The following is a 21,960-nucleotide window of genomic DNA, read 5'->3' on the forward strand; positions in this document are numbered from 1 at the left end:
CATAACCAGTGGACCACTGACAGGAAACTGTCTGCTCCTGACTCGAGAAAAACCACCGAAGAAGAGGATCTTCTACCTCCTCAGCTTTTCCCACCTGTTTTCGTTTGTGGATTTGTGTTGTTTACCAGTCTTCCAGAAGCTGGTCTTTCTGCTTCAAGACACGTGAAATTTGACTGGGATTGACACCATATTCTTTAGCAATAGATGCTTGACTTTGTTTTCTAATTTTTTAAGAACTTCTATTCGTTCAGCCAGTGTTAAAGTCTTACAGTTCTGCCGCCGCCGCGACGACGACCCCGGTGCATGCTCCAACAACATTCTTTCCCCTTATCTGCCTGGGGCAGTTAAAGAGGTGGTACAGTTCCGCCATGACGACAACCCCGGTGTACGCCCTAACAACATTCTTTTGCTTATTCTGCCTGTGGCATTTAAAGAAGCAGTAAAGTTGAAATCTCGTTGGTTGTCATGCGCCAATCGGCTTCCAAATTCCATGCGCGCGCTTATGCGGAGTCTTTCCTGCAGAGGAGCTGTCTTGAACCATGCATATAAGCAGTGCTTTTTTTGTAGAAAAAAAGGTGCCGGTACTCATTATGGGTGGAGCCACCACATATGGCTCCACCCCTATGATAGCCACACCCCTTATACCAGCCATGGTGCATATAAACAGACATCATTGAAAATATTATACTAGTATAGAAGAAAAAAATAACATGATTTTTTTCATTATAAATAATTTCTGTAAGCTCTTACAGCTCCAGTATACCCAGTGCAAAATAACACAGCAGATGTAAATTCTCAAATTGGACATATTTCAAACACTAAAATGAAAATAAAATGATTTTTTCTACCTTTGTTGTCTGGTAACTTTGTTTTCTATTCATATTGGTCCCAGTCTCTGATTCTGCTGCTCTCTATCTGTTCTCTTAACTCCATCTCCAGGGCTTCCTTTCCATTTATTTCTTTACTTTCCTCCTTTCTTCTTTATTTCTTGCCCTGCATCCCATAAGTAAAAGCTGGGTCCTCCTCGTGGAATTGACGGAGGTATAACGTGGATCCAGTTTTTGCCTATTTTCTCCATCCATGTGCAGTTTTCTCCTCTTCCCTTCCCTTATCTCCATCCATGTGCATCTTCTCCTTTTTTCTTTCCTTCCCTCCATCCATGTCCAGCACTTCTCCTCTCTCCTCCCCTCCATCCATGTCCAGCACTTCTCCTCTCTCTTCCCTCCCCTGTATCCATATAAAGCAATAATTCTCTCTCCCCTCTCCTCCATCCAAGTCCAGCATTTCTCCTCTCTCCCCGCCAACCCCTCCATCCATCCAAGTCCAGCAATTCTCCTCTATCTCCTGCTCTCCCTCTCCATCTATTTCCAGCATTTCTCCTCTCTTCCCTGCCCTCCCATCCATGTCCAGTGATTCTCCTCTGTCCCATCCTCCCCTGCCATCCATGTCCAGCGATCTTCTCTGCCTCCTGCCATCCATATCCAGCGATTCTCTATTCCCTGCCCTCCCCTCCCATCCATGTCCAGCAATTCTCTCATCCCTGCCCTCTCTCCCATCCACGTCCAGCGATTCTCTCATCTGTGCCCTCCCTCCCATCCACGTCCAGCGATTTCTCTCATCTGTGCCCTCACCTCCCATCCATGTCCAGCAGTTCTCTCTTCTCTTCCCTGCCCTCCCCTCCCATGTCCAGTAATTCTCTCTTCCCTTCCCTGCCCTGCCCTCCCATGCCCAGCAATTCTCTGTTCCCTGCTCTCCCCTCCCAGCAATGTCCAGCAATTCTCTGTTCCCTTCTCTCCCAGCAGTCCAGCAGTTCTCTGTTCCCTGCCCTCCCCTCCCAGTGATGTCCAGCAATTCTCCGTTCCCTGCCCCCCTCCCAGCAATGTCCAGCAATTCTCTGTTCCCTCCCCTCCCAGCCATGTCCAGCAATTCTCCGTTCCGTGCCCTCCCCTCCCAGCCATGTCCAGCAATTCTCTGTTCCCTGCCCTCCCCTCCCCTCCCCTCCCAGCAATGTCCAGCACTTCTCTGTTCCTTCCCTTCCCAGCGATGTCCAGCAATTCTCCATTCCCTGCCCTCCCCTCCCAGCAATGACCAGCAATTCTCTGTTCCTTCCCCTCCCAGCGATGTCCAGCAATTCTCTGTTCCCTATCTTCCCCTCTCCCATGTCCAGCAATTCTCGGACTCAGCAGCGTGAACGATGCAGGCAGCGATTGAAAGTCAGCTGTCTTGGTACATGTAGGTACCAATGATATAGGAAAATGTGGGAGGAAGGCTCTGGAAACCAAATTTAGGCTCCTAGGTTAGAAAGCTAAAATCCAGTTGCTCCAGGGTAGCATTTTTAGAAATGCTCCCCATTCCACGTGCAGGGCCAAGAGACAGACAGAGCTCCGGAGTCTCAATGTGTGGGTGAGAGAATAGTGCAGGGAGGAGGGTTTTAGATTGTTAGGAACCAGGCAACATTCTAGGGAAGGGGGAGCCTATTCCAAAAGGATGGGCTCTACCTTATCCAGGGTGGGACCAGGCTGCTGGCATCGGCATTTAAAAAGGAGATAGAAAACTTTTAAACTAGAAACTGGGGTAAGGCTGACAGTTCCTCAAAAGCGCATGGTTCAGAATAAGGTGTCTTTCAAAGAAATCACCAAAACAGGGAAGATAGGGCATCCTGATGGCAAGGTTGCAGTAGAGAGCATAGTAGACCAGCACGTTTATTTTCGAAAGAGAAGGGCGCTCATCTTTCGACACAAATCGGGAGATGGGCGTCCTTCTCGCAAGGCCAGCCAAATCAGCATAATCGAAAGCTGATTTTGGCCGTTCACAACTGCTTTCCGTCGCAGGGATGGCCTCACGGGGGCGTGTTGGCAGGGTAGCGAATGCGGGACTGGGGCGTGATTAAGAGATGGCCGTCCTCAGCCGATAATGGAAAAAAGAAGGGCGTCCCTGACGAGCACTTGGCCAACTTGGTCCATTTTTTCTTGCGACCAAGACTTAAAAAGGTGCCTGAACTGACTAGATGACCACCGGAGGGAATCAGGGATGACCTCCCCTTACTTCCCCAGTGGTCACTAACCCCCTTGCACGATAACAAACAAGTTTAAAAATACTTTTTTGCCAGCCTCAAATGCCATACTCAGGTCCATCGCAGCAGTATACAGGTCCCTGGAGCAGTTTTAGTGGGTACTGCAGTGCACTTCAGGCAGGTGGACCCAGGCCCATCCCCCCCTCCACCTGTTACACTTGTAGTGGTGAATGTGAGCCCTCCAAAACCCACCAGAAACCCACTATACCCACATCTAGGTGCCCCTCCTTCACCCGTAAGAGCTGTGGTAGTGGTATACAGTTGTGGGTAGTTGGGTTTGGGGGGCTGAGCACCCAAGGTAAGAGAGCTATGCACCTGGGAGTAATTTGTGAAGTCCACTGCAGTGCCCCCTAGGGTGCCCAGTTGGTGTCCTGGCATTTGAGGGGGACCAGTTGCTACAAATGCTGGCTCCTCCCATGACCAAAGGGCTTGGATTTGGCCGTTTTGAGATAGACGTCTTTGGTTTCCATTATCACCGAAAACCGAGGTCGCCCATCACTAAGGTCGGCGATCTCAACATTTAGGTTAACCATCTCTAAGGTCCACCCAAATGTTGATACTTGGCCGTCCCCGACCGTATTATCGAAACAAAGATGGACGCCATCTTGTTTCGATAATGCCTTTCGCGATGCCGTCCTTATAGATGGGCGCCCCTGTTCGATTATGCCCCTCCAGGTGTCTTTAAATAAAAAGTAGACAGATTTTCAAGATTGCACATTATCACTGTCAACTGCTGAGGCAAGATGTAAATAGGAACAACAAACACAGTCTGAATGTCTATATGCAAATGCCAGAAGCCTAAGAAATAAAATGGGAGAGTTAGAATATACTATTCTAAATGAAAAAATAGATATAATAGGCATTACTGGGACTAGGTGGAAGGAGGATAACCAGTGTGACACTGTCATACCAGGATACAAATTATATCACAGTAATAGGGTTGATCGAATTGGTGGAGGGGTAGCATTGTATGTTAAGGAAGGCCTTGAACCGAATAGACTAAAAATTCTACAGGACATGAAACACATCTTGAAATTCCTATGGATTAAAATTCCATGTGTAAAAGGGATAAGCAGTATAAAATGTTTTGTACGTTTTTGGGATCTTGCCGGGTATTTGGACCTGGATTGGCCACTGTTGGAAACAGGATGCTGGGCTCGATGGACCTTTGGTCTTTCCCAGTATGGCAATACTTATGTACTTATGTACTTAGTGATAGGAGTGTACTACCATCCACTTGGCCAGGATAAACAGACAGATGTAGAAAACATCAGAAATTAGGGAGGCTAACTGTTCTGCCCTGGTTTTACAGCCTGCTTCACTGACACAGACTACTCAGTAATTACTGTGGATTCTCTTGGTTTCATATTAGGTAAATAAGACTTTTATTAGAGGTTCTAAAATATACAATGGTTAAGATATATACAATGATTAAGCTATATACGCAATGATTATAACTGAAAAGAAACAATACCTATAAACAATCATTACATCACTGGTCCCTACATCCAAGCAATGCTAGGAGTTTCTAGACTAGGAAAAGAAGCAATAATACACTATAATATACATATGTCCCTCACTGGTCCTTACATCAGCCAAGCTTTTTACATCAGCTTAGAGAAGCCCCTTTTTCAGTGAAGCCGGAGTTTGACCAGGAGTCTGGTTCTATGCAATGTGTCCACCCATAGATGAGCTTCCAGCTTCACTGTAAAAGGCTCCCCTTTTTCATTATGCTTAGAACTCATGTTCAGAGCTAAGGAAAATGACAGAATGCTTGAGAATTTCTCTGTTTTGGTAAACAAGCCATACTGTGGGAATGTAGTCACATGTTTCTCAGTCCAGGGTGGCCAGTCGAAACAGGCTCCACCTCTCCCTTCACATACCAAATTAATTAGAGCTGTGTCTTATCTTCTACATTCCAACTTATTTTCACACAATCAAAGTTAAACAATCATTTTTAAACAGAATTACTTCTAATTAAAAAAACAGGCCCCGAGTGCACTTGTCAGTCAAGGCAGATTTGAAAAAACAATCTTTAAAATTCACTTCCACTACACTAACAAACTGGGGAACACGATAATAATGGGTGATTTCAATTACCCGATATGACTGGATAAATGTAACATCAGTGCATGCTAGAGAGGTGAAATTCCTTGATGAAATCAAGGGCTGCTTTATGGAACAGCTGGTTCAGGAGCCAACAAGAAGAGGAACAATTCTAGACCTAGTCTTTAGTGGAGTGCATGATCTGGTGCAGGAGGTAATGGTGCTGGGGCCTCTTGATAACAGTGATCATAACATGATCAGATTGATTTAAGCTCTGGAGTAATTACACACAGGAAATCCAATACGTTAGCATTTAACTTTCAAAAAGGAGACTATGAAAAAATGAGAAGAATGGTGACAATAAACTTAGAGGAGCAGCTGTGAGGGTCAAAAATTTACATCAGATATAGATGCTGTTCAAAATTACCATCCAGAAGCCCAGGCCAAATATATTCCATCTATTAAAAAAGGAGGAAGGAAGACCAAACGACAGCAGGCATGGTTAAAAAGTGAGGTGAAGGAAGCTATTAGAGCTAAAAGAAAATCCTTCAGAACATGGAATATGAAACTACGAAAAGAATGACAAGCAAAGTGCTGATAAGGAAGGCAAAGAGAGACTTTGAAAAGAAGATTGTGTTGGAGGCAAAAACACATAGTAAAAACTTTTTTAGGTATATTAAAAGCAAGAAGTTGCCAAAAGAATTGGTTGGACCACTAGATGACTGAGGGATAAAGGTGCACTCAGGGAAGACAAGGTCATAGTGGAGAGATTAAATGAATTCTTTGCTTTGGTCTTCACTGAGGAAGATGTGGGAGAGATACCAGTGCCAGAAATGGTATTCAGTGCTGACGAGTCAGAGAAACTGAATCAAATCTCTGTAAACCTGAAAGATATAATGGGGCAATTTAACAAATTGAAGAGTAGCAAATCACCTGGACTGGATGGTATTCATCCCAGAGTATTGATAGAATTGAAAAATGAGCTTGCAGAACTATTGATGGTAATATGTAATTTATTTTTAAAATCAAGAATGGTATCAGAAGATTTGAGGGTGGCCAATGTAACACGATTATTAAAATGGGTTCCAGAGGTGATCCGAGAAATTACAGACTGGTGAGCCTGACGTCAGTGTCAGGCAAAATGATAGAGACTATTATAATTACAGAGCATTTTCAAAAGCATGGATTAATGAGAAGAAGCCAACATGGATTTAGTGAAGGGAAATCTTGCCTTACCAATCTACTGCATTTCTTTGAAGGGATGAACGAACGTGAATAAAGGTGAGCCAGTCGATATTGTGTATCTGAATTTTCAAAAGGCATTTGACAATGTACCTCATGAAAGACTACAGAGGAAATTGGAAAGTCATGGGACAGGTAGTGTTCAATTGTGGATTAAAAACTGGTTAAAAGATAGAAAACAGAGAGTAGGGTTAAATGGTCAATATTCTCAATGGAGAAGGGTAGATAGTGGGGTTCCGCAGGGGTCTGTGTTGAGACCGCTGCTTTTTAATATACAGTGCAATCCACTTAAGTACAAGGGTCTGGTACCAAAGAAATGCATGCAGTTAACCAGAACGTGCACTTAACCGTTGTGACCCAAAGAAGCTTGACATCTGATAAATATATGTGCAGTACTGTTATTATTATACGTACAGTATACAGTCTCAGTTAACTGACATTAGGCTGGCTTGAAGTAATCAGTTATTGTCCTCTGTACACTCTTGGGTCTGTGAGTTCCATAGACTACGTCTGCCAGATGGTAAAAACTGTCATAGCACTGACATCCAGTGGCCTCCAGATAGGCCTGCACAGAGTTGAGACTCTCCAGCGCTCTTGCAAAAGTGACAGGAGGAGGTTGTTGAATTTCGTCAGCATGTGCCTCGCTGCTCATTTCTTCATCTGTTCCATCATCAGCTGTTGTTGCCTGCGTGTAGGCGCATATCTTGACATCAGTGCTGTCTTCAGCTGTTTGTACATTGTAATCAACAGCTACATAGCGATGGAACTCCTCTTCAGTAACACCAGCTGGGATGTCAATAACCTGTTCATCTGACGCGTTTGCAACACCTGCATCTGTTTCGTCCCTCTCCACATCCTTAACAAAGCTTGCCCGCTTGTAGCAGTTCACAATGGTTGCCTGTGTAACATGAATCCAGACTTCTTTCTGCATATGTAGGGAATCCAACAGTGATAGATTACGAGCCAGTTCAACAGCATGTTTATCCTTGGCAGTCTGGTCTTTCATAACGCTCATCAGACGCCGTAGCACAAGAGCCCGATAATGTTGTTTGAAAATTGGCTATTATGCACTGATCCATAGGTTGGATCAGAGAGGTAGTGTTTGGTGGCAGGAAGACCACCTTGACGTTAGACAGCCTGACATCATCCCTGTGTGCAGCACAATTATCACAAAGCAGCAAAATCTGATGCTTTTGTGCCCACATTCTAGTGTCTAACTTCTTTAGTCACCGCTTCCAAATTTCCCCAGTCATCCGTGAATTTGCGTTAGCCTCATATGACACAGGAAGTCGCTTAATTTTCTTGAAGCAACGGGGCTGTTTGCTCTTTCCAATGACGAGGGGTTCCAACTTCTCACTCCCATCCATATTGCAGCAAAGGGAGGATTGTCAGTCGGTCCTTCGATGTTTTACCTCCAGTAGTTTCAGCATGTTTGAATGCAAGTGTTCCATCAGGAATTGCTCGCCAGTAGAGACCATTTTCGTCACGAGGTGCAAACTCGTTCAAGATGGTAGAAAGAACTGAAACAACCCAATTTTCAGCACCAAAGTCATCAGTGTCTTGTTTCTCACCTTGCTGCTTCTTGAATTTTATTCTGTTCCTCTCCTTCCATCTTTCCAACCATCCAACAGTGGCTTTGAATTCAGTCAGTCCAAGACTTTCTGCTACCTGGTTAGCTTTCTCCATAACCAGTGGACCACTGACAGGAAACTGTCTGCTCCTGACTCGAGAAAACCACCGAAGAAGAGGATCTTCTACCTCCTCAGCTTTTCCCACCTGTTTTCGTTTGTGGATTTGTGTTGTTTACCAGTCTTCCAGAAGCTGGTCTTTCTGCTTCAAGACACGTGAAATTTGACTGGGATTGACACCATATTCTTTAGCAATAGATGCTTGACTTTGTTTTCTAATTTTTTAAGAACTTCTATTCGTTCAGCCAGTGTTAAAGTCTTACAGTTCTGCCGCCGCCGCGACGACGACCCCGGTGCATGCTCCAACAACATTCTTTCCCCTTATCTGCCTGGGGCAGTTAAAGAGGTGGTACAGTTCCGCCATGACGACAACCCCGGTGTACGCCCTAACAACATTCTTTTGCTTATTCTGCCTGTGGCATTTAAAGAAGCAGTAAAGTTGAAATCTCGTTGGTTGTCATGCGCCAATCGGCTTCCAAATTCCATGCGCGCGCTTATGCGGAGTCTTTCCTGCAGAGGAGCTGTCTTGAACCATGCATATAAGCAGTGCTTTTTTTGTAGAAAAAAAGGTGCCGGTACTCATTATGGGTGGAGCCACCACATATGGCTCCACCCCTATGATAGCCACACCCCTTATACCAGCCATGGTGCATATAAACAGACATCATTGAAAATATTATACTAGTATAGAAGAAAAAAATAACATGATTTTTTTCATTATAAATAATTTCTGTAAGCTCTTACAGCTCCAGTATACCCAGTGCAAAATAACACAGCAGATGTAAATTCTCAAATTGGACATATTTCAAACACTAAAATGAAAATAAAATGATTTTTTCTACCTTTGTTGTCTGGTAACTTTGTTTTTCTATTCATATTGGTCCCAGTCTCTGATTCTGCTGCTCTCTATCTGTTCTCTTAACTCCATCTCCAGGGCTTCCTTTCCATTTATTTCTTTACTTTCCTCCTTTCTTCTTTATTTCTTGCCCTGCATCCATAAGTAAAAGCTGGGTCCTCCTCCGTGGAATTGACGGAGGTATAACGTGGATCCAGTTTTTGCCTATTTTCTCCATCCATGTGCAGTTTTTCTCCTCTTCCCTTTCCCTTATCTCCATCCATGTGCATCTTCTCCTTTTTTCTTTCCTTCCCTCCATCCATGTCCAGCACTTCTCCTCTCTCCTCCCCTCCATCCATGTCCAGCACTTCTCCTCTCTCTTCCCTCCCCTGTATCCATATAAAGCAATAATTCTCTCTCCCCTCTCCTCCATCCAAGTCCAGCATTTCTCCTCTCTCCCCGCCAACCCCTCCATCCATCCAAGTCCAGCAATTCTCCTCTATCTCCTGCTCTCCCTCTCCATCTATTTCTAGCATTTCTCCTCTCTTCCCTGCCCTCCCATCCATGTCCAGTGATTCTCCTCTGTCCCATCCTCCCCTGCCATCCATGTCCAGCGATTCTTCTCTGCCTCCTGCCATCCATATCCAGCGATTCTCTCTTCCCTGCCCTCCCCTCCCATCCATGTCCAGCAATTCTCTCATCCCTGCCCTCTCTCCCATCCACGTCCAGCGATTCTCTCATCTGTGCCCTCCCCTCCCATCCACGTCCAGCGATTTCTCTCATCTGTGCCCTCACCTCCCATCCATGTCCAGCAGTTCTCTCTTCTCTTCCCTGCCCTCCCCTCCCATGTCCAGTAATTCTCTCTTCCCTTCCCTGCCCTGCCCTCCCATGCCCAGCAATTCTCTGTTCCCTGCTCTCCCCTCCCAGCAATGTCCAGCAATTCTCTGTTCCCTTCTCTCCCAGCAGTCCAGCAGTTCTCTGTTCCCTGCCCTCCCCTCCCAGTGATGTCCAGCAATTCTCCGTTCCCTGCCCCCCTCCCAGCAATGTCCAGCAATTCTCTGTTCCCTCCCCTCCCAGCCATGTCCAGCAATTCTCCGTTCCGTGCCCTCCCCTCCCAGCCATGTCCAGCAATTCTCTGTTCCCTGCCCTCCCCTCCCCTCCCCTCCCAGCAATGTCCAGCACTTCTCTGTTCCTTCCCTTCCCAGCGATGTCCAGCAATTCTCCATTCCCTGCCCTCCCCTCCCAGCAATGACCAGCAATTCTCTGTTCCTTCCCCTCCCAGCGATGTCCAGCAATTCTCTGTTCCCTATCTTCCCCTCTCCCATGTCCAGCAATTCTCGGACTCAGCAGCGTGAACGATGCAGGCAGCGATTGAAAGTCAGCTGTCTTGGTACATGTAGGTACCAATGATATAGGAAAATGTGGGAGGAAGGCTCTGGAAACCAAATTTAGGCTCCTAGGTTAGAAAGCTAAAATCCAGTTGCTCCAGGGTAGCATTTTTAGAAATGCTCCCCATTCCACGTGCAGGGCCCAAGAGACAGACAGAGCTCCGGAGTCTCAATGTGTGGGTGAGAGAATAGTGCAGGGAGGAGGGTTTTAGATTTGTTAGGAACCAGGCAACATTCTAGGGAAGGGGGAGCCTATTCCAAAAGGATGGGCTCTACCTTATCCAGGGTGGGACCAGGCTGCTGGCATCGGCATTTAAAAAGGAGATAGAAAACTTTTAAACTAGAAACTGGGGTAAGGCTGACAGTTCCTCAAAAGCGCATGGTTCAGAATAAGGTGTCTTTCAAAGAAATCACCAAAACAGGGAAGATAGGGCATCCTGATGGCAAGGTTGCAGTAGAGAGCATAGTAGACCAGCACGTTTATTTTCGAAAGAGAAGGGCGCTCATCTTTCGACACAAATCGGGAGATGGGCGTCCTTCTCGCAAGGCCAGCCAAATCAGCATAATCGAAAGCTGATTTTGGCCGTTCACAACTGCTTTCCGTCGCAGGGATGGCCTCACGGGGGCGTGTTGGCAGGGTAGCGAATGCGGGACTGGGGCGTGATTAAGAGATGGCCGTCCTCAGCCGATAATGGAAAAAAGAAGGGCGTCCCTGACGAGCACTTGGCCAACTTGGTCCATTTTTTCTTGCGACCAAGACTTAAAAAGGTGCCTGAACTGACTAGATGACCACCGGAGGGAATCAGGGATGACCTCCCCTTACTTCCCCAGTGGTCACTAACCCCCTTGCACGATAACAAACAAGTTTAAAAATACTTTTTTGCCAGCCTCAAATGCCATACTCAGGTCCATCGCAGCAGTATACAGGTCCCTGGAGCAGTTTTAGTGGGTACTGCAGTGCACTTCAGGCAGGTGGACCCAGGCCCATCCCCCCCTCCACCTGTTACACTTGTAGTGGTGAATGTGAGCCCTCCAAAACCCACCAGAAACCCACTATACCCACATCTAGGTGCCCCTCCTTCACCCGTAAGAGCTGTGGTAGTGGTATACAGTTGTGGGTAGTTGGGTTTGGGGGGCTGAGCACCCAAGGTAAGAGAGCTATGCACCTGGGAGTAATTTGTGAAGTCCACTGCAGTGCCCCCTAGGGTGCCCAGTTGGTGTCCTGGCATTTGAGGGGGACCAGTTGCCTACAAATGCTGGCTCCTCCCATGACCAAAGGGCTTGGATTTGGCCGTTTTTGAGATAGACGTCTTTGGTTTCCATTATCACCGAAAACCGAGGTCGCCCATCACTAAGGTCGGCGATCTCAACATTTAGGTTAACCATCTCTAAGGTCCACCCAAATGTTGATACTTGGCCGTCCCCGACCGTATTATCGAAACAAAAGATGGACGCCCATCTTGTTTCGATAATGCCTTTCGCGATGCCGTCCTTATAGATGGGCGCCCCTGTTCGATTATGCCCCTCCAGGTGTCTTTAAATAAAAAGTAGACAGATTTTCAAGATTGCACATTATCACTGTCAACTGCTGAGCAAGATGTAAATAGGAACAACAAACACAGTCTGAAATGTCTATATGCAAATGCCAGAAGCCTAAGAAATAAAATGGGAGAGTTAGAATATACTATTCTAAATGAAAAAATAGATATAATAGGCATTACTGGGACTAGGTGGAAGGAGGATAACCAGTGTGACACTGTCATACCAGGATACAAATTATATCACAGTAATAGGGTTGATCGAATTGGTGGAGGGGTAGCATTGTATGTTAAGGAAGGCCTTGAACCGAATAGACTAAAAATTCTACAGGACATGAAACACATCTTGAAATTCCTATGGATTAAAATTCCATGTGTAAAAGGGATAAGCAGTATAAAATGTTTTGTACGTTTTTGGGATCTTGCCGGGTATTTGGACCTGGATTGGCCACTGTTGGAAACAGGATGCTGGGCTCGATGGACCTTTGGTCTTTCCCAGTATGGCAATACTTATGTACTTATGTACTTAGTGATAGGAGTGTACTACCATCCACTTGGCCAGGATAAACAGACAGATGTAGAAAACATCAGAAATTAGGGAGGCTAACTGTTCTGCCCTGGTTTTACAGCCTGCTTCACTGACACAGACTACTCAGTAATTACTGTGGATTCTCTTGGTTTCATATTAGGTAAATAAGACTTTTATTAGAGGTTCTAAAATATACAATGGTTAAGATATATACAATGATTAAGCTATATACGCAATGATTATAACTGAAAAGAAACAATACCTATAAACAATCATTACATCACTGGTCCCTACATCCAAGCAATGCTAGGAGTTTCTAGACTAGGAAAAGAAGCAATAATACACTATAATATACATATGTCCCTCACTGGTCCTTACATCAGCCAAGCTTTTTACATCAGCTTAGAGAAGCCCCTTTTTCAGTGAAGCCGGAGTTTGACCAGGAGTCTGGTTCTATGCAATGTGTCCACCCATAGATGAGCTTCCAGCTTCACTGTAAAAGGCTCCCCTTTTTCATTATGCTTAGAACTCATGTTCAGAGCTAAGGAAAATGACAGAATGCTTGAGAATTTCTCTGTTTTGGTAAACAAGCCATACTGTGGGAATGTAGTCACATGTTTCTCAGTCCAGGTGGCCAGTCGAAACAGGCTCCACCTCTCCCTTCACATACCAAATTAATTAGAGCTGTGTCTTATCTTCTACATTCCAACTTATTTTCACACAATCAAAGTTAAACAATCATTTTTAAACAGAATTACTTCTAATTAAAAAAACAGGCCCCGAGTGCACTTGTCAGTCAAGGCAGATTTGAAAAACAATCTTTAAAATTCACTTCCACTACACTAACAAACTGGGGAACACGATAATAATGGGTGATTTCAATTACCCGATATTGACTGGATAAATGTAACATCAGTGCATGCTAGAGAGGTGAAATTCCTTGATGAAATCAAGGGCTGCTTTATGGAACAGCTGGTTCAGGAGCCAACAAGAAGAGGAACAATTCTAGACCTAGTCTTTAGTGGAGTGCATGATCTGGTGCAGGAGGTAATGGTGCTGGGGCCTCTTGATAACAGTGATCATAACATGATCAGATTTGATTTAAGCTCTGGAGTAATTACACACAGGAAATCCAATACGTTAGCATTTAACTTTCAAAAAGGAGACTATGAAAAAATGAGAAGAATGGTGACAATAAACTTAGAGGAGCAGCTGTGAGGGTCAAAAATTTACATCAGATATAGATGCTGTTCAAAATTACCATCCAGAAGCCCAGGCCAAATATATTCCATCTATTAAAAAGGAGGAAGGAAGACCAAACGACAGCAGGCATGGTTAAAAAGTGAGGTGAAGGAAGCTATTAGAGCTAAAAGAAAATCCTTCAGAACATGGAATATGAAACTACGAAAAGAATGACAAGCAAAGTGCTGATAAGGAAGGCAAAGAGAGACTTTGAAAAGAAGATTGTGTTGGAGGCAAAAACACATAGTAAAAACTTTTTTAGGTATATTAAAAGCAAGAAGTTGCCAAAAGAATTGGTTGGACCACTAGATGACTGAGGGATAAAAGGTGCACTCAGGGAAGACAAGGTCATAGTGGAGAGATTAAATGAATTCTTTGCTTTGGTCTTCACTGAGGAAGATGTGGGAGAGATACCAGTGCCAGAAATGGTATTCAGTGCTGACGAGTCAGAGAAACTGAATCAAATCTCTGTAAACCTGAAAGATATAATGGGGCAATTTAACAAATTGAAGAGTAGCAAATCACCTGGACTGGATGGTATTCATCCCAGAGTATTGATAGAATTGAAAAATGAGCTTGCAGAACTATTGATGGTAATATGTAATTTATTTTTAAAATCAAGAATGGTATCAGAAGATTTGAGGGTGGCCAATGTAACACCGATTATTAAAATGGGTTCCAGAGGTGATCCGAGAAATTACAGACTGGTGAGCCTGACGTCAGTGTCAGGCAAAATGATAGAGACTATTATAATTACAGAGCATTTTCAAAAGCATGGATTAATGAGAAGAAGCCAACATGGATTTAGTGAAGGGAAATCTTGCCTTACCAATCTACTGCATTTCTTTGAAGGGATGAACGAACGTGAATAAAGGTGAGCCAGTCGATATTGTGTATCTGAATTTTCAAAAGGCATTTGACAATGTACCTCATGAAAGACTACAGAGGAAATTGGAAAGTCATGGGACAGGTAGTGTTCAATTGTGGATTAAAAACTGGTTAAAAGATAGAAAACAGAGAGTAGGGTTAAATGGTCAATATTCTCAATGGAGAAGGGTAGATAGTGGGGTTCCGCAGGGGTCTGTGTTGAGACCGCTGCTTTTTAATATACAGTGCAATCCACTTAAGTACAAGGGTCTGGTACCAAAGAAATGCATGCAGTTAACCAGAACGTGCACTTAACCGTTGTGACCCAAAGAAGCTTGACATCTGATAAATATATGTGCAGTACTGTTTATTATTATACGTACAGTATACAGTCTCAGTTAACTGACATTAGGCTGGCTTGAAGTAATCAGTTATTGTCCTCTGTACACTCTTGGGTCTGTGAGTTCCATAGACTACGTCTGCCAGATGGTAAAAACTGTCATAGCACTGACATCCAGTGGCCTCCAGATAGGCCTGCACAGAGTTGAGACTCTCCAGCGCTCTTGCAAAAGTGACAGGAGGAGGTTGTTGAATTTCGTCAGCATGTGCCTCGCTGCTCATTTCTTCATCTGTTCCATCATCAGCTGTTGTTGCCTGCGTGTAGGCGCATATCTTGACATCAGTGCTGTCTTCAGCTGTTTGTACATTGTAATCAACAGCTACATAGCGATGGAACTCCTCTTCAGTAACACCAGCTGGGATGTCAATAACCTGTTCATCTGACGCGTTTGCAACACCTGCATCTGTTTCGTCCCTCTCCACATCCTTAACAAAGCTTGCCCGCTTGTAGCAGTTCACAATGGTTGCCTGTGTAACATGAATCCAGACTTCTTTCTGCATATGTAGGGAATCCAACAGTGATAGATTACGAGCCAGTTCAACAGCATGTTTATCCTTGGCAGTCTGGTCTTTCATAACGCTCATCAGACGCCGTAGCACAAGAGCCCGATAATGTTGTTTGAAATTGGCTATTATGCACTGATCCATAGGTTGGATCAGAGAGGTAGTGTTTGGTGGCAGGAAGACCACCTTGACGTTAGACAGCCTGACATCATCCCTGTGTGCAGCACAATTATCACAAAGCAGCAAAATCTGATGCTTTTGTGCCCACATTCTAGTGTCTAACTTCTTTAGTCACCGCTTCCAAATTTCCCCAGTCATCCGTGAATTTGCGTTAGCCTCATATGACACAGGAAGTCGCTTAATTTTCTTGAAGCAACGGGGCTGTTTGCTCTTTCCAATGACGAGGGGTTCCAACTTCTCACTCCCATCCATATTGCAGCAAAGGAGGATTGTCAGTCGGTCCTTCGATGTTTTACCTCCAGTAGTTTCAGCATGTTTGAATGCAAGTGTTCCATCAGGAATTGCTCGCCAGTAGAGACCATTTTCGTCACGAGGTGCAAACTCGTTCAAGATGGTAGAAAGAACTGAAACAACCCAATTTTCAGCACCAAAGTCATCAGTGTCTTGTTTCTCACCTTGCTGCTTCTTGAATTTTATTCTGTTCCTCTCCTTCCATCTTTCCAACCATCCAACAGTGGCTTTGAATTCAGTCAGTCCAAGACTTTCTGCTACCTGGTTAGCTTTCTCCATAACCAGTGGACCACTGACAGGAAACTGTCTGCTCCTGACTCGAGAAAACCACCGAAGAAGAGGATCTTCTACCTCCTCAGCTTTTCCCACCTGTTTTCGTTTGTGGATTTGTGTTGTTTACCAGTCTTCCAGAAGCTGGTCTTTCTGCTTCAAGACACGTGAAATTTGACTGGGATTGACACCATATTCTTTAGCAATAGATGCTTGACTTTGTTTTCTAATTTTTTAAGAACTTCTATTCGTTCAGCCAGTGTTAAAGTCTTACAGTTCTGCCGCCGCCGCGACGACGACCCCGGTGCATGCTCCAACAACATTCTTTCCCCTTATCTGCCTGGGGCAGTTAAAGAGGTGGTACAGTTCCGCCATGACGACAACCCCGGTGTACGCCCTAACAACATTCTTTTGCTTATTCTGCCTGTGGCATTTAAAGAAGCAGTAAAGTTGAAATCTCGTTGGTTGTCATGCGCCAATCGGCTTCCAAATTCCATGCGCGCGCTTATGCGGAGTCTTTCCTGCAGAGGAGCTGTCTTGAACCATGCATATAAGCAGTGCTTTTTTTGTAGAAAAAAAGGTGCCGGTACTCATTATGGGTGGAGCCACCACATATGGCTCCACCCCTATGATAGCCACACCCCTTATACCAGCCATGGTGCATATAAACAGACATCATTGAAAATATTATACTAGTATAGAAGAAAAAAATAACATGATTTTTTTCATTATAAATAATTTCTGTAAGCTCTTACAGCTCCAGTATACCCAGTGCAAAATAACACAGCAGATGTAAATTCTCAAATTGGACATATTTCAAACACTAAAATGAAAATAAAATGATTTTTTCTACCTTTGTTGTCTGGTAACTTTGTTTTTCTATTCATATTGGTCCCAGTCTCTGATTCTGCTGCTCTCTATCTGTTCTCTTAACTCCATCTCCAGGGCTTCCTTTCCATTTATTTCTTTACTTTCCTCCTTTCTTCTTTATTTCTTGCCCTGCATCCATAAGTAAAAGCTGGGTCCTCCTCCGTGGAATTGACGGAGGTATAACGTGGATCCAGTTTTTGCCTATTTTCTCCATCCATGTGCAGTTTTTCTCCTCTTCCCTTTCCCTTATCTCCATCCATGTGCATCTTCTCCTTTTTTCTTTCCTTCCCTCCATCCATGTCCAGCACTTCTCCTCTCTCCTCCCCTCCATCCATGTCCAGCACTTCTCCTCTCTCTTCCCTCCCCTGTATCCATATAAAGCAATAATTCTCTCTCCCCTCTCCTCCATCCAAGTCCAGCATTTCTCCTCTCTCCCCGCCAACCCCTCCATCCATCCAAGTCCAGCAATTCTCCTCTATCTCCTGCTCTCCCTCTCCATCTATTTCTAGCATTTCTCCTCTCTTCCCTGCCCTCCCATCCATGTCCAGTGATTCTCCTCTGTCCCATCCTCCCCTGCCATCCATGTCCAGCGATTCTTCTCTGCCTCCTGCCATCCATATCCAGCGATTCTCTCTTCCCTGCCCTCCCCTCCCATCCATGTCCAGCAATTCTCTCATCCCTGCCCTCTCTCCCATCCACGTCCAGCGATTCTCTCATCTGTGCCCTCCCCTCCCATCCACGTCCAGCGATTTCTCTCATCTGTGCCCTCACCTCCCATCCATGTCCAGCAGTTCTCTCTTCTCTTCCCTGCCCTCCCCTCCCATGTCCAGTAATTCTCTCTTCCCTTCCCTGCCCTGCCCTCCCATGCCCAGCAATTCTCTGTTCCCTGCTCTCCCCTCCCAGCAATGTCCAGCAATTCTCTGTTCCCTTCTCTCCCAGCAGTCCAGCAGTTCTCTGTTCCCTGCCCTCCCCTCCCAGTGATGTCCAGCAATTCTCCGTTCCCTGCCCCCCTCCCAGCAATGTCCAGCAATTCTCTGTTCCCTCCCCTCCCAGCGATGTCCAGCAATTCTCCATTCCCTGCCCTCCCCTCCCAGCAATCCAGCAATTCTCTGTTCCCTCCCCTCCCAGCCATGTCCAGCAATTCTCCGTTCCGTGCCCTCCCCTCCCAGCCATGTCCAGCAATTCTCTGTTCCCTGCCCTCCCCTCCCCTCCCCTCCCAGCAATGTCCAGCACTTCTCTGTTCCTTCCCTTCCCAGCGATGTCCAGCAATTCTCCATTCCCTGCCCTCCCCTCCCAGCAATGACCAGCAATTCTCTGTTCCTTCCCCTCCCAGCGATGTCCAGCAATTCTCTGTTCCCTATCTTCCCCTCTCCCATGTCCAGCAATTCTCGGACTCAGCAGCGTGAACGATGCAGGCAGCGATTGAAAGAGGCTGTCTGCATCGGAGCTTCCCTCTGCGAGTCCCGCCTATGCAGAAACAGGAAGTTGTAACAACGTAGGTGGGACTCGCAGAGGGAAGCTCCGACGCAGACAGCCTCTTTCAATCGCTGCCTGCATCGTTCGCGCCTCTGAGTCTTTTAAAAAAATAATAAGTGCAGGACTCGCCGGGAGGGTCGCCGGGGGGGGGGGGGGGGGGCAAAAAAAAGGTGACGGTACACCGTACCGATGCGTACCGGTACAAAATAAGCACTGCATATAAGTGAATCTTGCACTTATCAGTGGTGCGCTAAACCGAACTTTGTCCCCATAGAAACTGATGGTGCCAAAAACGGGACCGAAGTACGGCATGCAGTTAAACAGAGCATGTGCTTATCCGACGTGCACTTAATTGGAGTGCACTGTACTTATAAATGATCTAGATATGGGAATAACTAGTGAGGTAATTAAATTTGCCGATGACACAAAGTTATTCAAAGTTGTTAAATCGTGAGAGGATTATGAAAAATTGCAAGATGATCTTATGAGACTGAGAGACTGGACAACCAAATGGCAGATGATGTTTAATGTGACCAAGTGCAAAGTGATGCATGTGGGAAGGAGCAATCTGAACTATAGCTACATGACGCAAGGTTAGGAGTCACCGACCAGGAAAGGATGATGATACTTTGAAACCCTCTGCTCAGTGTGCTGCGGCAGCAAAGAAAGCAAACAGAATGTTAAGTATTATTAGGAAAGGAATGGAAAATAAAAATGAGGATGTTATAATATCTTTGTATCGCTCCATGGTGCGACCGCACCTTGAATACTATGTGCAATTCTGGTCACCGCATCTCAAAAAAGATATAGTGGAATTAGAAAAGGTACAGAGATAAAAATGATAAAGGGGATGGGATGACTTCCCTATGAGAAAAGGCTGAAATGCTTAGGCTCTTCAGCTTGGAGAAAAGACGGCTGAGGGGAGATATGATATAGATATATAAAATACTGAGTGGATTGGCACAGGTAGACGTGAATCGCTTGTTTACGCTTTCCAAAAATACTAGGACTAGGGGGCATGCAATGAAGCTACAAAGTAGTAAATTTAAAACGAATCGGAGAAAATATTTCTTCACTTAACATGTTATGAAACTCTGGAATTCATTGCCAGAGAATGTAGTAAAAGCAGTTAGCGGGGTTTAAAAAAGGTTTGGATAGCTTCCTAAAAGAAAAGTCCATAAGCCATTATTAAAATGGACTTGGGAAAATCCACTGCTTATTTCTGGGATAAGCAGCATAAAATGTATGGTACTGTTATGGGATCTTGCCAGGTACTTGTGACCTGGATTGGTCACAGTTGGAAACAGGATACTGGTCTTGATGGACCTTTGGTCTGTCCCAGTATGGCAACACTTATGTACTTGGTGAAATTACAAAATTGACAAGCAGAGTGGATTATTAAATGGTGATCTTGCAAATGCGTAGCAAATAAGTGCACTTTAAAACATATCAAAAGAGTACTGCCCCCTCACCATGAAGACCCCCCCGATGACATCCTCCTACCCAAAGCACCCCCATCCTCCCTTAGCACCCCTCCCCCTCACCTACACTCTTAATCCCTGATATCTAATGGGTTTGAGGCAGGAGTAATCTGTATTCACTCCTGTCCCTTCTGGCAATGGGTTCAATTGCCTTTACTGTATGTGGAAGGCTGACCCCTAGTGGTAGTACTGAGTTTGATTGCATGCTGCTTTATTCCTTTACCTCAGGAGTCACCAACCTGCAGTACTGAATTACCACAGGTTAGTGACTCCCCCAATAAACTAATCTGTGGTAAAATGACATATTTACCACAACTTAGTAACTTCCCCTCTAAGGACTGAATTCTATAAATGCACCTAAAAAGTTGGTGCCAAAAAATTGCTCTAAGTATTATTCTATAAATGGCATTTAAAGTTAGGCACCATTTATAAATCCCCACACCTAAATTAGGCGCAGATCCCCTGTATTCTATAACAATGTGAATAAATTAAAGGAACATCCCTGATCTGCCTATGGCCCACCCATGGCCTTGCCCCCTTTTTGGATTTGCATGAATCCTAAGACTAAATTTATGAGACTAAATTTTAATTAAATCCAATTAGCACCAATAATTGCTTAAGATCTCAATTATCAGCATTAATTGGTTCATTATTCAATTAAATTTGGTTCACAAATTGGATGCACACCCAAATTTGTGCACGCAATGTTTAATTCTTTTTACGGAATTTGGGGGTAAATGACAACTGTTCCACATTAGTGTACATAAGAATTATCTTCCTTCAAGGGTTAAGACTACCCTCATTGGTTACTGCAGAGCTTTTACAGCCACTGTGGCTTAAATTTTATAGTTACTGTGTGTAAACTGCAAAACCTTAAAGAATTAACTTATGTGGCATTTGAAATCTGAATTCAAATTCTATATTTAGATGCATTATTTACGCCATAATTTATTAAGAATTTGTTAATTTCTTTCTTTTATTTTTGCTGTCTTTAGATAAACATTGTTTCCTGTGACGGAAAATGCCCTTCTGCTAGTATTTATAATTATAACATCAACACCTATGCCAGATTTTGTAAATGCTGCAGAGAACTTGGACTTCAGAGACGCATTGTGCAACTTTACTGCAGCGGTAATTCAACATGGGTTAATTACTTCATTCAAGAGCCCACAGACTGTTCTTGCCAATGGTCTTAGCAGAACAACAAGGGAAAAAATATATTCAAGCAGCTATGAAAAGAAATTATACTGGAGCTAAGACAGAAATATTGTGCATTTCATCCTTAGAAAAAGTAATTAAGCATCAAAGAATAACAATGAACTATATATCAGAAATAAAATAATTATTTTAAATAGTTGTTTATAATACAGTTTTTCTTACTTTGTTCAAATTGTTAAAGAATTGTTTGCCTTGTACACTGTGCCAACTTCAACAGCGATATTCTAAAACAAGATGAACAATCCCACTGTCAGTGTTCAAGAACAATCATTTCTGAGGGGTCAATAGTCAACGCGATTTAAATGGTCATAAATGTATTTATTTATTTATTTGTTTGTTTGTTACATTTGTATCCCACATTTTCCCACCTATTTGCAGGCTCAATGTGGCTTACATAGGACCGTAGTGGCGTTCGTCAGTTCCGGAATAACAAATACAGGTGTTATTGTAGTAAAATAGGTTCATGTAAGGTAGGTAAATTTGGGAACTTAGGGAGGAAGAGGGGAGTTAGGGTATGTCCATTACTATTTTTGGTTTTGTTGTGTTGCAGGTGCTCAGGTTTTTATGTTGGGTCGGTGGAATATGCCTTTCTGAACAGGTTTGTTTTCAGTTCTTTCCGGAACTTTAGGTGGTTCCCGGACATTTAAATCATTTGTCCGGTTGAAGCAGACTACTTTGTGAGTGTTCCAGGGGCAGAGTCAGCCTGTTAAGTGTTGATATTTAGGACTTAACCGGCTATGATAACTGCATAAATAGGACCACATAAAACACAGTCCTATCTTTATGCAGTTCATCTTTACTGATTAAGGGGGTCTTTTACTAA

General features: G+C 44.3%; 1 protein-coding gene across 1 annotated transcript in view; it reads left to right on the plus strand.

The window, feature by feature from the left end:
• OTOG (otogelin) overlaps positions 1-21,341 on the plus strand; it is a 706,015-nt gene extending 684,674 nt beyond the window's left edge. The window contains 1 exon segment of the mRNA XM_030202446.1: positions 20,915-21,341. Coding sequence (XP_030058306.1) covers positions 20,915-21,115 — 201 coding nt within the window. The 3' untranslated portion in view covers positions 21,116-21,341.
• Positions 21,342-21,960: the final 619 nt, after the last annotated feature.

Source organism: Microcaecilia unicolor, chromosome 4 (assembly GCF_901765095.1).
Source record: "Microcaecilia unicolor chromosome 4, aMicUni1.1, whole genome shotgun sequence".
Lineage (NCBI taxonomy): Eukaryota > Metazoa > Chordata > Amphibia > Gymnophiona > Siphonopidae > Microcaecilia > Microcaecilia unicolor.